General features: G+C 31.7%; 1 protein-coding gene and 2 long non-coding RNA genes across 6 annotated transcripts; 1 reads left to right on the top strand and 2 right to left on the bottom strand.

The window, feature by feature from the left end:
- Window positions 1-24: 24 nt before the first annotated feature.
- Window positions 25-3,170, bottom strand: LOC104757952 (chlorophyllide a oxygenase, chloroplastic). 2 transcript variants are annotated; one of them, XM_010480746.3, is made up of 9 exons: window positions 2,755-3,170; window positions 2,362-2,601; window positions 2,029-2,133; window positions 1,661-1,936; window positions 1,432-1,579; window positions 1,168-1,352; window positions 968-1,080; window positions 588-882; window positions 25-502 (listed from the first exon to the last, which is right to left on the bottom strand). In XM_010480746.3, exons 1-9 carry the CDS (start codon window positions 2,839-2,841, stop codon window positions 338-340), a joined length of 1,614 nt encoding a protein of 537 aa, XP_010479048.1. In that variant the 5' UTR covers window positions 2,842-3,170; the 3' UTR covers window positions 25-337. The 2 variants fall into 2 exon arrangements, 1 of the variants encoding a protein (XP_010479048.1); XR_015586441.1 differs by having other exon boundaries at window positions 588-1,080; window positions 2,755-2,926.
- A 4,308-nt stretch (window positions 3,171-7,478) lies between these two features.
- On the bottom strand, window positions 7,479-10,983 carry LOC104757953 (uncharacterized). Of its 3 annotated transcripts, XR_002036241.2 has the most exons (8): window positions 10,569-10,983; window positions 10,401-10,477; window positions 10,202-10,269; window positions 10,038-10,092; window positions 9,832-9,891; window positions 9,670-9,748; window positions 9,412-9,480; window positions 7,479-9,160 (listed from the first exon to the last, which is right to left on the bottom strand). It is a non-coding gene; the product is annotated as an uncharacterized LOC104757953 (long non-coding RNA). The 3 variants fall into 3 exon arrangements; XR_762588.2 differs by lacking the exons at window positions 7,479-9,160; window positions 10,401-10,477 and having other exon boundaries at window positions 9,225-9,480; window positions 10,569-10,966; XR_015586443.1 differs by lacking the exons at window positions 7,479-9,160; window positions 10,569-10,983 and having other exon boundaries at window positions 9,225-9,480; window positions 10,401-10,511.
- A 2,236-nt stretch (window positions 10,984-13,219) lies between these two features.
- Window positions 13,220-13,788, top strand: LOC147924538 (uncharacterized). Its single transcript, XR_015585856.1, has 2 exons — window positions 13,220-13,390; window positions 13,555-13,788. It is a non-coding gene; the product is annotated as an uncharacterized LOC147924538 (long non-coding RNA).
- The last annotated feature ends 4,094 nt before the right edge of the window (window positions 13,789-17,882 follow it).

The following is a 17,882-nucleotide window of genomic DNA, read 5'->3' on the forward strand; positions in this document are numbered from 1 at the left end:
TGGTTCTTGGAAGGCATGAGACTGTTAATGGGAAAAACTTGATATTCAATTTCTCATAGAGAGTGAGCTGTACACAGGGAAAAATGAATAACAATATTATTTCCTTTGGATTTACAGTGCATGTTTTTTACTTTTCTTATCTAACCAAAAGTTGTTTGTTTCATCAACTTCTTCTAGATGAATCCACAGACCCCGGGTAATTGGTCAAGCTTTCTCTGCGGCGAGAACGAACCAGATAACAACCTGAACTTTTCTTGAGAGGTTTGCTGGTAAATGTGAAGTTGCTAAAAAATTCCAACGTTTGCTGAAACGTTAGATTTTGTTTCTTCAGTAACAGTTAGTCAGAGAACGGTAGTTTTATGTCGCCACGATCTACCGCGTTCCTCCATAGTCTATACCGAACTCCTAGCTTGTCATAAGCAACGGGTAAGTTCCATATGTTTGCACCATTCAACATACGTTCTTGCTGTCCTAGAACCAGCCGTAGATCTTCGTTTAAGACCTGGAAACATAGAAATGGGAACTTTAAGAAACAGGACTGCAATGATGGTATCTCGATAATCAAATTCACTTGTGATGTACTTTACCTGTTCAGCGAAATGTCTCCAGAGATGTTCCATGAATGGAAGATTCTTCAATATAGGAGCAAAGTCTAGTGACATTCGGTATAGAAGTCTTGTCTTGTTTTTGGAAGAAGGTAAACAGACATGGAGTTGATGAAGATGTGTTGCACACTGCTTTGTGCTTTTTCCTTCTAGTTTCCCTGGTTTGGAGATCCCAATTGTCGATAGCACAATACAAGGCGGTTTAAATTCCATATCGATTGGATATGGATCCCAGTACCCTTGAAGACCCGAGGAAGGCGTTAAGAACTTCACTAAACTGCAGGAGCAAAAACAAAAAACTTAAAACGAGAACACTTAGATTCATCCTAATGCTGAACAGAGTAATAAGAGTTAAAACAAACCTTGGGACACTCCAGCCTTTAGCAAAAGTGGATGTGTGAGTGAATGGGGCATGTGCAAGATCCAATAGATTATCTAGAAGCAACCCGTGTTCAACCGGAAGTTCCATTACAAGCTGAGAGTTTATCAGATAACAAATGAGAAAATGACGCATAGATATGAGTTCATTGGATTGGAGAGACGCTTAAAATGTAAGAATTACCTCAGCATGGATTACAAACCCTGATGGAGGTTGTAAAGAAGGAAGTGTAGGTGAAGGTGGATCACTGCCAGGCCAGATCCATATCATACCTTCTTGTTCAAGACAAGGCAACGACTTGATCTTCACCTTCAGTAGCTTTGTAGATGGCATCTTCTTACATTCTCCATCGGTTGAGTATTCCCATCCTACAAGGTCACATATAATAAGATACTAGATGTGGTTTTTCACTTTGTTGTCAACATTTGTAGAGAATGAGTAACTAACCATGGTAAGGACATTGAATACGCCCCTCGTTCACTGTGCCAAGATCAAGTGGACACGCTCTATGCGCACACGTATTTCGTACACATCCTGGTTTCCCATCTTCACCTCTAAAGAGAACCCATGGTTGCTCAAAACATTCAATTGGCACCTTGAGACATAAACAATAGCATTTCTCAGAAACTTATAAGTAAAGGGAGATGGAGAAATCAGGCAAGAACTGGTATTATACCATTGTGTCATGCTTGAGATCTGCAGTGAAAGCAACGGGATACCAAAAATTCTTCAAGTTTGGACTATAAGGCGGAACCGGACCAGAAACATTCAAGCTCTTCGCACCAGTGTTTGTCTTTTCCCTGTCTAACTCGATAGTAGAAGTAGAGGTTGAAGAGGAGGGTTTATCTAAATCCGTTACAACTCTGCCAGGTAACAACCGATCATTTACCAGTTCTTCCATGTGAGCTAACTTTTCTAAAGCAGTTGAAACCCTTGCTTCAGATATATGAACCTGTTTTGTTTTGACAGAGAGTTAGAAATAAGCCTGAAAATGAACCCTCACTAAAAAGCTAATCATTTCCAGAGAATAGAATTCTTAAGAACCTGTTGGTGTGCTTTTGATAGTTCTTCCTGCAATCCAGCTAGTTCTTTCTTCACAGTACCGATGGACTTGTACTCACGAGCAAGGGGGTTAAGTACATCTACCACCTGACACAAACATAGCATCAAAACCCAACCAACACTAAACACAAACCAATAATGAGCTACTTTTAGCTAAACGCCAACTATATCTAGCCTAGGACTAAATGTAGCAAACTACAGCTATTTCATAGCTCTATTCTTATCATAAGCTAAAGAACGCAACTTTACCAAGTAGATAGACATATGTAAGCTCAAAAGAGGTCAATGCAGAAGAAGTTCAAGGAAGAAACAAACCTTGTCATGAAGAATCATAATGGTAAGAAGATCTTGACGAGCACGCCAATCCAAGTATTGAATATCGAATCTAGCAACTTCAATAGCTTGGTTTACATCCAAGAACTTGCCTTTATAATAAGGAGGAGCTTTTGATCTAGGATCCTCCACATCAAACAAAGGTCTCCACTGACTCTTCTTCTCAACTAATCCACTCTCATCACCAAACACAGCATAAACCCTGAATTCTCCTTTCACTCCCTGTAACCAAAAACAATCACTTAACCAATTAAAGATCAAACCTTTTCTATCAAACAATCACTCTACCGTCAAATATAACTAAACCCAATTCCCAAAAATTCAAAATTTGACACTGGATTTCACAACCCAAGTGGAGAAGAAGAGTAAAGTTACCTTCTTTCTAGAGAGATAAGATGATCTAGTTTTAGAGAAGGAGATAGGAAGAGATAAAGCAGAAGCACTAAACACGGCGGCGTTCATGGCGTCACCGGAGAGAGAAGGAAGAAGAAGACAATAGATTAGAGAGAAACGTTCTGAGATTTTATCTTTTATTTAATTGAGATTTTTTTTGATGATAAGAGTTTGGATTTTGCCCGCGATCTCAGAATGCCTTCGGACAGGTGACACGTGGATAAGTAATTGTATACATGGCAGTACTATCATCCACATGATGGTGAAGAGGGATTTGCCAGCTCGGATTCTCTAAGATAGCTTTGCCTTTTGTGAATTTTCTTTGCTTTGCTTTTGTTATTTTCCTGCTTTGGTTTCTCCATCACAAGTTTTTTTTTTTTTTTTGGAATGGTCAAAATATTAACTATTTTCTTTTGTTGTTGGCTCCCCAAATAATGAAATGTTGAACAGCAGATAGATTTGGAAAACGTCACTGACTTCTTTTTCCCGATTTGTAGAGAAAAATGCACTTAATTGGTTTTGTTTCATATACAAAACTTGGTATACAACTGTTACTACGGTATTTTGTAGAAGGAAAATATAGTTTTGAAAGAGTGATTAAAGAAAAAAAGTGTAGAAAGATGAGAACTAAAGCATATATATTCAGACAAATACTTTTTTTTTTCTTTTAATAAACTATATGTATTTTAGACTTAAAAGTTAAAATGGCGAAGTTTATAAATAAACTGTTCATTTTGAATTGAATCTTAGTATCTTACATTAAGGTATTTTTGTTTTATATTTTAGTTACTACTTTTTGATATTCTATTTGGAGAATTATGTGAAAACCCACTGTAAACTAAAATCCTAGTATATTAATTTACTATGTAAACTAGATTAGGACCCGTGCTAGAGCACGGGTTGAAATTCTTTTTATTTATATTGTAATTTTTATATACAATCTAATTTATGTGATTTATTTTAAAAGTTTTAGTGAATAAAACATTATGCAATAAAATCATTTGCTAAAACTGATGGATCCGTGCTAGAGCACAAATTTTTAATATTTTTACTTAAATCACTATAAATGTGATTGTTTTATTTGTTTTAAAGTTATTTTATTTTAGAAAACACTATGCCATTAAATCATATGTTGAATATGACTTATGGAAAGAACGTATATTTTGTATAGATTTTGACCCGCGGTACACCGCGAATTAAGTTATTTGATAAAAAATAATAATTTGTTTGTTAATTTTTTGTTACAGTATTAATTTAATCAACTTAATTAGATATGTCTATTAATTTAATATTCATATTATTAAAAAAATAATGAAATAATATTTTACCCGTGTAGCACCGAATTAACAAAATTTTAAATTTATATTAGTATCTACTCAAATACGTCATGTCATATAAACCCGTCGTGTAATATTTTAACTCGCAGTACACCATGAATTGTAATGTTCTAATGTGTATAAACATAATAAGCATCATTATAAGTATGATAAAATTATAAGACATGAACCGAAAGATGATACCTTATCAAAAGGTAACGATAGATTATTGATCGGTTTATTTTATAGTATAATTATAAATCCCTCTTAATCTGCGGAAGAGTGACTATTTTTTAGATTTGTTTGCCTATATATGGTTAATTAAATATTTTTTGGAGATTTTATTTTATTCTTTCGAATAACTTGTTTTAGAAGATCTTAAATCAAGATTAACTAATTGTTATTTTTTGAGATTTGTTTGCCTATATATGGTTAATTAAATATTCTTTGGAGATTTTATTTTATGTTTTCGAATACTGTTTTAGAAAATCTTAAATCGAGATTAACTAATGGTTACAACTCATATAACCTATAACCTACCAAATAATTAAATAATTAATTTTATAATTCATATTATATAGTCTACAAAAAAGGTTGTTTACTTTCGTTTTATTATATAACTAATTTAAAAAAAAAAAAATTCGTGTTTAGGTATATAAATATGAGCGAGGTATTTTTTGTGAGAGGTGATTTGTATTATTTATATTGGCAGTTTTGAAGATTTTGTAGATTAAGATATTAGGAATCACGATTAATTGTTATTATTTGCTTAGATTTTGTTCTTTTTTTATGGTTACCAGTATTTTTTCTGTGGAAAATTAATTTGGAATATTCTGTTTATTGCTTTTGTAATCAACGTGATGTAGCAATTAAATCTTTGAAGGATATATTTTAGTGTAAAAGAGAATTAAGATTATTCTCTTAAAATCTTGCGAAAATGAAGAGTTACAGATTAAGACTTTCAACGTGATATAACATATATCTAATACAAATTAATATCAATTTTTTTTATAACCCATTTGTAACCTTTTATTAAAATTATATAGTCTACAAGTTTGAAGTTGTGTACTTCCGTTTTATTAAATAGGGGATTCATATTGGGATGATTTTGATGTCAGTCTTCTTTTGTGCTGTGCTGACAAGGTTTTCACAATCTTGTTTAGAAATCATGATCTTTGGTATTTTTAATAAACGATTATAAAATTATTATTGAAATTTTATATAAAATAATAATGATAATACTGATAAATTATATATCTTCACCAAAATTTATTTGATTTTGTTTCTTATAATATTTTCTCCTAAACACTAATTTTGGTAAAAAATTTGTCTTCACCACAAAAAAATAACCAGATTATTTAAATTTTGTTTTTGGTCATATACTTTGGTCAAAAATAAAATTTCTTACTCAGTAAAAAAAATATATTCGGCAAAAATCAAGTGAAACTAAAATCATCAACAATATTCAATAAGAAATCCATATTTGAAAGCTTCTTGCGATTATTTTGATGGGTTTTTTTGTAGTTTACTCGTATTAATTTTTCAAAAAGAAATTTAAGCTTACAACTTAAATTATTCCAAAAATTTTTTTTATAATTCCTGTGTTTTTGTAATCTTCAAAATTGATACACAATGTCATTCACCGATCATTACTCACTAAATTTAATTGCTTCCAAAATATATATAGTAAAACCTCTATAAATTAGAATACGCTTCAAGCCTATAAGATAATAACAAAATTTGATAAGATAATAAGATAATTTTAAAAAAGAAATTCTATGTAAAATATGGTCCCAATAAGATTATAAATAAATAATCACGTAAATTTACATTTATATATATATATATATGTGTGTGTGTGTGTGTGTGTGTGTTGATATATTTCATAATGTATGCTTTAGAATTTTGAAGTTTTTCTTATAACTCATATCTATAAAACTGTGGTTATGTTGTTTTTTTCAAATTATAATGATATAAAATATTCTATATGATGTCATAAAAATAGCTAACTTTTTTTAAGTTTTCAATTTTTAGATGTGTATCATTTTCATTTTGATAGTTTATAGGCTACTAAAATATGACAATTGATATTATTATTCATAAATTTGAATTTATGTATCATTTGTATAAGTGAATTTGTCTATAATATTTATAATTTATAATCGATTCCAAAATCATAAAAGTTCATGACATACACAAATCTAATCTTATTTTGCTAAAATATTTTCAGTTCAGAATTTTAAGAATTTAAACAATTAAAAATATATCTATAAATTAATAATTATTATTTTACACTATAAAATAAGAAATATTAATTTATAGATAAATTAATATCTTTATAAATTAATAAAATGTCATGGTTTCAACATTATTAATTTATAGAGGTTTTAGTGTACAAAAAAAATCAAATGTTTGTCCACACTTCTAAAACTGTTTAAATCTTCTCCCAAGTGAATATATAAGTGTTTGATCAATGAGATTATGTGCCTCCTAAGAGCAATATTGAATTGGTGAATATATAAATTTGAAGAAAGGTCCAAGATGATTCTTTGGTATTTTTTTGTTCTTTTATTAAGGCTCCAAATGGTTGCTTAAAATTTAAAAAGTGAGTTGAACAAAATTGAGTATGAAAATATTCAATTCACTCATCTCCAAAATAGTAGTTGAATAAGTTGAACATTTTTGCTGTATGATTAGTTTTTTTTTTTAATTGAATAGGTTGGATAGTTTTTTCCAATTTCTTCCATTCAAATGGTGAAACTTGGTTGAATAATTTTTTTAAACTCCTTCAACTTTTTCAATTGTGCAATCATTTGCACCCTAAGTAACGGCTAATCTAGTCTCCACGCTCAAACAGAAAAACCTTTAATCAACAGAAAACATAGAATCTTATTCTCGATCATGAAAACAAATTACGTGAGTTTCCTATGAAACGATGCAGTATCAAACCAGAAGGCATAGAGGGATATCAGATATGGCCACATTGGTGAAGAACCGATTTCATTCACAAAAGCTATGTCGCTACGTCAGAATGTCATTGTCTTGGGACATGTGAACAAGTTAAAGGAACGAAATGGTGCCATGGCACAAGATAATGGGTTTTATGATGGAACTGGAAACGTTGTCGTCTCACTACATGAAAACAAGTTGTTCCAACAGAACAGCGTCATGGCAAAAGAAAATGGTGTCTTTGACGGAATTAGAAATGTCGTCGTCGTCGCACAAGAGAGCCTTACCTTTCACAAGACCACATATGTCGCCGCAGTTTACGAAACAGAGCAAAAAATTCAGGAACTCGAGCCCTCGTTTCTAAGTAGAACAAATATATGAAGAGGCGGAGCCCTTATCAACCGCCGCAGCTGTTGATCATGTCAAGAATATTGTTTAGGATTTTTTTTTTCTTTTTTTGAATTATTAAGAGGTTCCGGGCTTAGACTTGTATACTCCCTCAGTCCAGGGACCAGAACATTTTATATGGTCTCCTCCCAATATAAAATAAAGAATATTATTTCAGATCTTTGTAACAACCTTATCGAGATATCATATTTGTTATCCATTCATTCACAATCTCCTAACATCTATGATACGATTTTTTCATTTGTTTTGCTTTGGAGAATATGGAAGGCACGTAATAATCTGGTTTTCAACAACTATCGAGAGAGTATATCCAAAACGGTCCTCCAGGCAAAATCTGATACAAAGGAATGGATTAAGAACTTACACCATATTCCAACATCAATGCCGGTCATAAGGACATCCTCAACTAAATGGGTACCACCGACTTCTCCGTATCTTAAATGCAATTTTGATACAAGTTATGATCATACAACAAGACGAGCAACAGGTGGATGGATTTTCAGAAATTCTCAGGGTGAAGCTATACTGTGGGGTGCGACTAGACTTCCTAATACAAGATCGCCACTAGAAGCAGAAACAAAAGGACTACTAGCTAGCATACAACAAGCTTGGATAAAAGGTTACCGTTCAATTATTTTTGAAGGAGACTGTGACATTTTAATCAAATTAGTGAATGGTCATCAAATTGATGTCTCCTTAACAAACCTACTCCAAGATATTAAAACTTGGGCTTCTAAAATAGACTGCTCTTTCATATTTACTAAAAGAGAATGTAATAATGTAGCTCATTCTTTAGCAAAGTTTGGCTGTGCTAACTGTTCTTACTATTCCAGCTCTGTATTAAAGCCTCCTTGGCTAATTAACTCTCTTTGTAATGGCTAATTTTCATCAATATATTTACTTTGAGGAAAAAAAAAAATCATATTTGGTGATTACTAAGGTAAATATGTTTTGCTTGATTTCTTGTTTTGTGATGTTTGTATCACTTGTGTTATATGGTCGTGACTAGTTCCATTAGTGAAAGCTTTAAAAACATGCCATCATTTGAAAACTTTAAACTTTGTTTGGTACTTTTTTCACATGTTGGTTTTTTTATTAAGTGAAAGATTATACTTTCATGTGTAAAACATTCATTTTTGGATTCTGAAATTGGGAAAAAGCCGAAAATAACTCATTTATTTTTTATTTGTATGTTTAATATTTTTTTTGTTAGAAGAAAAATATCTCATTTAAATATATTTAGTTTAAAGACAACAAACGAGTAGAAAACCAATTTATCTTACAGTGAGCTTGCTAAACTCAAGTTTTAGGTTTGTACCTATATTATTTGCATGATTAAGCATTTTTGTTATCTTACGTGCTAGGAAAACTCTTGATTATTTATTTTTGTTCCTCGAGAAACGTGTCTTGTGAATATATGATATCCTACAGAGGTAGCTCTGAAACTGATATATGAATCGTGTAATCTGCTAATTATATGTTTTTTTTTTCACGTGTGACAGAGTCATAGAGGGATATAGCTACTGCCCGAATGCCAGAGATTAGGTACCATACTACCATATGGTAAGGTTCAGTCAACGTTAAGGTTCAGTCAATGACAAAGAACAAGGTAGCTTGTCTTCCTTTCATGACTACTAAAGAATACCAAGGTAACTTACCTAATGTTGATGCAAACATAGACTTCACCTGAACGAGCAATAAACAAAGACTTCTACCTGCACGAGCAATAAACGTAGAGTTCTACCTGAACGAGCAGTTGAAGAAATTTTGTGAGCCAGGTTTTGACATTGTGAATGGAATTCATATGCACATAAAAGAATTTTTGATGCATGCTTTTATCTAAAGTGTTTCCTTCTCTGTTGATTTTGTATCAGTTACACATTCTCGAATGTTATAGATTGGTAAAGTGAGCTTCTCGTCTGTTATTAGATGATTTTAATAATGGCATGAGCTCAGCTTGAATTACCTGATCCTCTTCCACAGCCTTAAGCAGTTGATCAAGATACACATAAATCGGCTAACTTCTTCTGACTTCCTGATTCACAAATAAACATAGATGCAAGAACATGTCAGGATAAGTTCTAGTTTTTGCTATGGATATTAACTCAAAGAAACATACAATCTGAACTTATTAAGTTCACACGCTAATTAAAATGAAGATCTGGTGGTTGAGTTTTGATTAAACAGAGATAATGGAGAAAAATCCCAAAAAAATGGATAGCACCTGAAGTTCTTCTAATGCTTATTTCTCTGCCAAATCTTGAGATTTTTGTTTTGTATCCAATATCCATATCATCTTCATGCTGCATGACAAGTACAAGCACTTAGCTACAACTCGACATATGACTAAAGATATCACCAGCTTTGATAGATGTTAAGGCAATACATTTTCACCAGCCATCACAGATTCCTTAATGAAATTTATTTGGTTCTCAAACACAAACGACTGCAAAAAAATAAAATCATTTAGAATCTCCGGATCATGGGCCTATTCCATGTTAAAAAGCTAGAAAGGACTATTTTTCAAACGAGATAAACAAATTCCAAAGCAGTAGAATAGGTATAAAAGAAAAAATATGCAACATGTCTTACTGATAATCGTCTGAGGCTTGCTTATTCTTTGCACCAAATTTTAATGTTGATTTTCCTGCATAACAATGTCATTTAAATTAGCATACAAGTAAAAAAGTCACTTAAATCAATGGGTAGTAAACTAAAAGACTGGTCAACAGAAATAGAGTTAAAACAGAAATTACTAATCTGATGGTCCTCCCAAGCTTCTTGCTCTGCATATGGTTTCATTTTCTCCGTTGAATCCAGGTCCCTAGACAAAAGAAAAAAAGTATGATTTAGAACGCCCAAAAAGAATTTTGCAAAATAATAAAGATAGATATTGCTATTGCAAGCAGATAAGAATGTGTTGGGTCACTAGCAAAGCGCTCTTTGTCAGCTCACTTGTATCATTGTACAGCAATAGAAAACCTCTCCTGATCAATACCTCCGTCTTAATCATAAGCATCTGGAATTCTATACTAAACTCCGAGAGGTATAGGATCGGAGTAAAAGGGAGATGTGTTAGATATATAAAAAAACTAAAGAACCAGGAGGGAGATGAAACGTTACCTCTTCGACATTATCTTCATCTTGTGTTCTTTTCTTCACGTGGTCATAAAGCTCTTTCTTGTATCTCTCAAAGAACAAAGATAACAGATCAACCCACGCTCACTATAACAAATCAAATAAATATACTGTTCATCTTCTATCTCATCCCTATAGAGAAAAAAAGGAAACGGGAGAAATCAATTAAAGAGAAGAGATTAATAAAAAAAAAATTGCAAACATCGATGGGGGTGTATTGAACTGAGGATTTTAGTATATTTGCTGGGATTTTAATATTTCAGAATTTTGAGAGATTTGAGTGTAATTTTATTAAGAGATTTGATTAGAATTTATAGAATTTTGGATATTGAATTTTAAGTGATTTTAGAATTTAAAAAAATAAAAGAACAATTTGATTCAACATAATGTGAAGAAGCTTGATCTCTTGTTTTAGTATCATGTATCATGTATCTGGGGGAGTGTATTGAACTGAGATTTTAAGAGATTTTGGGATATTCTTCAATCTCATGTTATTCAATTGATGATTTTTAAAAATCATCTGAAATCCTGTGTTATTGAAAGTGAAATTTATAAAAATCATTTATGTTCTCTTGTTATTCAATCAATAATTTATAAATCTCACTTCCAATCCACTGTTATTCAAAAATCACAAAAAAATTAAAAAATCTATTGAATGTGATTCTAGAAGACTTTTCATTACATTTTTTAGTTTTGAAATCTAAACCAGATTACATACGGTCTTCTATCTAAAACACTCTTTTCTCTCAGACACGGTTATCAAGACACTTTCTGCAACCAAGCTACCCGGCGTCAGTGAGGCCTTTGGCTGCCGGCGTCAGGACAAATTCGATCAATCTCTCGCTCAATTCTTCTCTGCTTTCTCTAGTGTAGCTCTTTTTAAGTTTTTTCCCCAACTTGTTATCTTTTTTAACCCTTTCCAACCCCTAATAAAACCTATCTCAAATTACACCAGCGAAAACCGTCTGTGTCCGCCGATCTGCTACTCACCGGAGAGAACTTCTTCACAAAGCTCGGACACAAACCATACTCTTTCCTCACCGTGGCTCTTTCAAGCGGAACTAGGATTTTCCCCAGTGGACCTAGGTTCCATCGCCGATCCAAACCAAGGTCACAGCTGTCCCCGCCAATCCTTCAATCACCGGAGTTGCGCTTTGCAGCACAAACCCCTCCATTAGTCTCGGGAAGCCGCCACATCTCTGTTTCATCTTGGCAATCGGTTTCAAAGTTAGGATTTTCCCCAGTGGACCTAACTACCAATGGCGATCTTTACCACAGATACCGCATGATACCGCTGCTCTCTCACTCACCGGAGAAGTCTCCTGCACCGCAGATCTCGCGACAGCTCTCGGACGGCGACCTTCCTGGACATCCTGCGCGGTTCCTCCTGCTGAAACTAGGGTTTTCCCTAGTGGACCTAGTCTTCAGCTTAAGCCTATTAAGCCAAAAAAGCCCTGAGGCCTTCAACTCTTATCAAATAGGCTTCAATAGCGTCTCACAGCCCAACTCCTCACTGCCTATGAATCGCCATTGCCTTGACCTGATCTGTTTCCCGATAACTGATGGTCGAAGACTCCATCGGCGAAAGGTAACACCAGCTCTGCTTTGGCTATTCATACATCCTATACAGAACCTGGCTCTAGATGTTTTTAGGGGCTTGCGGTTTGAGAATGAATCAATATGGTTCCCTAGGTTATGCTTCTCGATCTGTTCAAGCTCTAGTGATAAATTTGGCTTTGATTTGCTCATTGACGATTATCACTTAAGCTGGACACCTGATGATTCAAAGCATCTTGCTCGTCCCACCCCTACCACTCGGATCCCAGACCAACTAACGTTTAGTGCGAATTATTGATATGATCCAATCCTCATGCTTTGTTTGGTAAAGCAATATTGTCCTGACTACAAAACCATAGTCTCCCAGCCGTTCGCTAAGAACACCTTTTCAATGTCATTAAGTCTTAGCTTGACTGTGACCAACTTGTCTACCATTGAGCTACTCATGGAAGACCTCTCAACAAACCTTGATCTCACATGTGGCAACCTACTATCTAGCTTTTGCTTCAAAGCTCTCTTGGACTCCTTGTTAATCTATTTTATCTTTCATTGTTTGGCATTGGGGAATGCCTCTGTTGTGGTATGGTTTAAACTTTGGATATTTGAATCCTCTTCCTTGTATTTTGTTTAGAAATGAATGAAATCAAGTATTTGACAAAAAAAAAAAAAAAATATGTCTTTGAAAATCACACGTGAAACTTTAAAATATTTGTTTTAAAAGACTTCTTCGATCTATAAAAAAAGACTTCTTCGACACTAACAATTTTTTTTTTGCGAACTCTCTCTCTCTTTCTCTCTTTTTCTCTTTACTCTAGAAAATCCTAAAATAATTTGTTGATGTGTAATCCAATTCATCTTCTGCAGGAATCAAATCAAATTGTTGTTAATTTGATGGTATAATATCAAATTCATCAAACGTGAATCAAATCAAATTGGTGTTTAAAAAAACATGTCTTTATACGAATTCATGATAGCAAATGCTTAGGCCTCTCTCTGATCAGATTTGTACGAGAACCCATGATAGCAAATGCTTCATAGTAAACTAATCCATGAATTAAAAATAAAGGGGAATGAGTAGAGGAAAAAATTATGAGCTTTATGATCCAAAAAAACATTAGAATATCATGGGTTCGTTAAGGTGCTGCTTGAGTTTTATTGCCCTCCTTTAAATAAAGGATCATCAACTTCGTTTCTCTGAGACTTGTGCCCACAGAGTCTTCTCTTCTTCATCCGAGTTTCTTCTATTTCAGGTGAATGAAATGAGTTTTAGTTTATCCAGATGGATTTTGGATAAAAGTTTGTAATTTTCCTTGTGGGTTTTGATTGATTGACCGTGAATATATCATCACTTTACCCAGATTAATTTCGATTTGTATCTCCAAATTACTTGTTTTGATCATAATCCGTAATCCAGGTGAGAACAAAAAAAATGGCGTTTGAGACCACTGCGGAAGTTTGTGATGCGAATCAAGAGATGATTCATAGTGGCCAGCTCCGAGCTCTGCAACCCGTTTCACCTAAAAAATTCAAAAGATAATCATGTACTCCGATCATCATGTATTGCATCATGTACTCCGATCACCCAAATCTATACTCTTCTTTTCTTTCCTTTCTATATTCTAAAATCACCTAAAATTCAATAATCAAATCTCACAAAGTCCCAAAACCCAAATCTCAAAATTCTGCCAAAATATCAAGTAAAATCTCCCAAAATTACACTCAAATCTCTCAAAATTATGAAATCTTAAAATCCCATCAAATCTCCTAAAATATGAAATTCAATACACCCCCAAGAGTCTGACTGGTACAAACGCAGCATTTACGGTTACAGCTGCAGGAGATTGCAGAAGTGGACGGTTATGATTTCAAACGTTATTAAGCGTTTTGAACGATTAGTTTAACGTTCTAAAATAGATGCATTTGCGGAAGTTTTACGGTTGACTAGCCAGTGCAATAGCAATTAAAACATTAATGTCAAAAATAAACGTAATATATAATTATACAAATGTTTAAAAACACCAAAAACTTCATTAAACTTGATTAATAATTCAAATTGATTATAAACAAAGTACTAAAATAATTATTCAAAAAACAAATAAATTTCATAGTGAAATACTTATTACTGTATGCATTTGGTTCACCACCTAAAATTACAGTAAATAATGTGACAATACATATAATTAATGGAGAAGATTGATGCCATGAATTTTGTTTAAAAGAGTTACACATGGCCTATAATGAATGAATAAAGAGATATGATATTTATGTTTCCTTCTTGATTTTTCTTAATTTTCATCAATTTGGATAGAAGCCATAATTTGAAAGTTTGAGAGAATAGGATTACAAAAAGTTGATTAGAGTTTGAGAATGTGATAAAAACAATAGAATTACTTGAATATATATCTTATATAATATGATTAGGTTTTTCTCAACTTTTGCTAAAGAGATGACACTTGGCTTACTATATTTCTCTCAACTTTTGCTAAAGAGATGACACTTGGCTTACTATATTTCTGACACATGTATTTTTTTACTGGATCTAATTAACTATACTTTAAACCTAACTAACTACACATGCCCATAAAACCCAAAAAAAAAAACCATCTACATTTTCTTCCTTCCTTTCAGAAACATATGCAGCCCCCAAGAATCTAAAGCTATCTTATATTAGTCTGTGGTTGATTTTATCTCGGAACTATACCAACATTAAATTAAATTTATAGGTTTGAATTCTTGGGTTTAATTTTTGTGTTTGAATCTTATATAATTTTCACGGGCACAAACGGAATCAAATTTAAGTAAGATGGTGGGTATGTATTATTTAAGAAACTTAGTTTTTTTTTTAAAAAAAATTGTACATATAAAATTTTGAGCATACTTTCTGGAAAATTACGTAAGATTGTTAGATGGTTTTGATCTAATTCTATAATTATTATATTTGATTCACACTTATTGTTTCAAACGTCATGGTATTTTTGAATTATATAAAATTTATAAGTTTTCATATTAGGAATTTCAGAATAAATTATGAACATAATCAGTTATGTTTTGATTTGAAATAATACCGTCATTTTATGCATTACCTTATACCCACTATTCTTCTCAATTTTATTTTTCTTTATATTACTTCTTATTTTTAACTTATTATTTTGAAACACTTGCAAATTTATGATCATTAATATTTGATTTCAATCCCTTCTCCTTCTTAAAGGCTCAAACATTCTATAAAGTTTAGTTTTCTAAAAACAACCTATTACCATACAAAGTTACAAACATATCCTCTTTCAGACTATTGTGAAAACTAAAACATTTAGGGGAGTGTATTCAACTTGATATTTTAAGTGATTTGTGTAAAATTTACAAATTCTATGTTATTCAATTATTGATTTTAAAAAGTCCATTAAAATCCACTGTTATTGAACTGATGATTTATAAATTTACTTTAAAATCCACTGTTATTCAAAACAGTTTATGGATTTGGATTTTAATAAGTTTTAGGAATTATGGAGGATTGGAGGGGATTTATTTAGTTAAAAATACAGAAATCCAAATCTCATGGTTTTTGATGGGATTTGAAATAATTTCACCATAAATCATATCAACTTCCCTAAAATCTATCAGAATTCCAAATTTTCTAAATCCAATAAAATCTTCCAAAATCATGGTTTCAATACACCTCTCTTACTTTCTATTCTATCCTCGATTCAATCTCCAACGAACAACAAAACACCGGTAACAATAGTATCGTTGTTTGGATCATCCCTTTTCGGGAAGTTCCTAACTTTAGAAGAAATATTATTTTACTAAGTATTAAATATTTTTTCCAAAAATGTAAATTATTTTTACTATTGTTCATCTTTCGATGATTTATGCAATCATTTTAAAATATTTATAAAAGAAATAAATAATTTTATGTGTATTTGATTTTAATTTAATATATAATGATGTTGGGCGTCAGATTCTTAGAGTAAGAGTTGAAAGAAACTTAACTATATTATATCATCTAATAATAAAGTAAAGTTTTCTTTTGGAAAGCTCCAAAAGATTGTCATTTAATGCTCTCTTCTTTCACAAGTGTCATTTTGTTTCTTTAAATTTTTAGTGTAACAAATTCATTTAATTGAATTTACATAATAAAATTTTTGCTTAACAAATAATTTGATGATTAAATAGTTTAAGGATATAAGATTATAATATATATATATTTGGGTTGTATAGGATAATGTCGAGTAATAACTGGCTGTTTTATTTTCACGCTTTAATATAAATAATTCACATGATCTTGATATTACATTATTTTATTTATTTTCAATCCATTTAATAAACTAAAGTATATTTTAATATATAATATCTAAATAACTAAATGAGAATTGAATATTTTTTTTTGATAAAGAGATAACTGTATATATTTCTGTTTAAAGAGAGAAGTGAATATGTATTAAAATTCATGATTTGATTAGCTAAGATGCCTGTTCATAGATCTATATTTATAACATATAACTCTTGAATATATATTTAAAACAATAGATATTTTAGTTATTAATTCATAATAATGTATATTTATAAACCTGACACATTTTTTATTAACTTCTCTATTCTGTCTCATCAATCCCATATGTTGTACTAATTAACTCTCATTTTTGTAACTTTCATAATATTTATAGTAATGCAATGAATGACTAATAATAGTATTTAGAAATATTACATATTTATATGAAAATATATTAATATGTAATGATTGCATATCTATAACTCTCACAAAGTTTATGTGACTCCTATAACAATGAAATACTCCCTCTGTTTTAATTTAGTTGTCGTTTAAGGTTTTCAATGAAAATGTTTGGTGAATATTCCAGTTTTTTTCCTGCTGTTTTAAAATTTTGACCAATGAAATATTTATAAAATATATTAATAAAAGATAAAACAGACGATTTAATAGTTTTTTTTTTAATTTGTGTGAGAAAACCTTAAATGACAGGTAAAAAGCCGGAGAAAGTATAAATTACATTTACCTAATTGATATAATGATTAGTGCATTTATTATCTAAATAAATAATAAATTTTCCATATGCTCTTAACTACAATTTCTCTTATAAATAGAAAGATACACATTTTACTAACCCTCATATCTCAAATCTTACATAATATTTTTATTTAATTAATATTGTCTTAACTAACATTCTCCAAAATTACAAAAAGAACGACACAGCTACATGTATTGGCTTTCTTTTGTCTGGCTTAGAGCGGCCTATCAAGGGCCTAAGAGCAATGCCCTATTTGTTATCACCATGTAGAACTAGAGGCTTTATGTTGGGGTATGGAAAGTGCTCTCTCTCTCTCTCTGGTATATGATATGGTTCATTTTGAGATAGATTGTCAAGAGATTTTAAGTGTCATAGATGAGTTAAAAGACTGCCCAGCGTTTGCTTCGGAATTAGATTCTTTTCAATCTTATCAAAGGAGGTTTTCTATTGGATGTATACCTAGATTGAACAATGTCCATGTCGACCATCTTGCAAAAGCGGCTCGAATACGAGGATTTTTCTTTTCCTATATAAGTCCGTAGGTTCCGGAATGGGTAGCTCACGAGACTATCCTATTTGAACCGGCTTAATAAGATATGATGTTTTTGAAATAAAAAAAGATGTTGACGATAAAAAAAAAAATAACAAACAAATATCCAAAAACAATGTAAACTAAATCCGTGCGTAGCACGGAATGACTACTAGTAGAAGATATAAG

This window comes from Camelina sativa, chromosome 17 (assembly GCF_030686135.1).
Source record: "Camelina sativa cultivar CO46 ecotype springtype chromosome 17, ASM3068613v1".
Classification (NCBI taxonomy): Eukaryota; Viridiplantae; Streptophyta; class Magnoliopsida; order Brassicales; family Brassicaceae; genus Camelina; species Camelina sativa.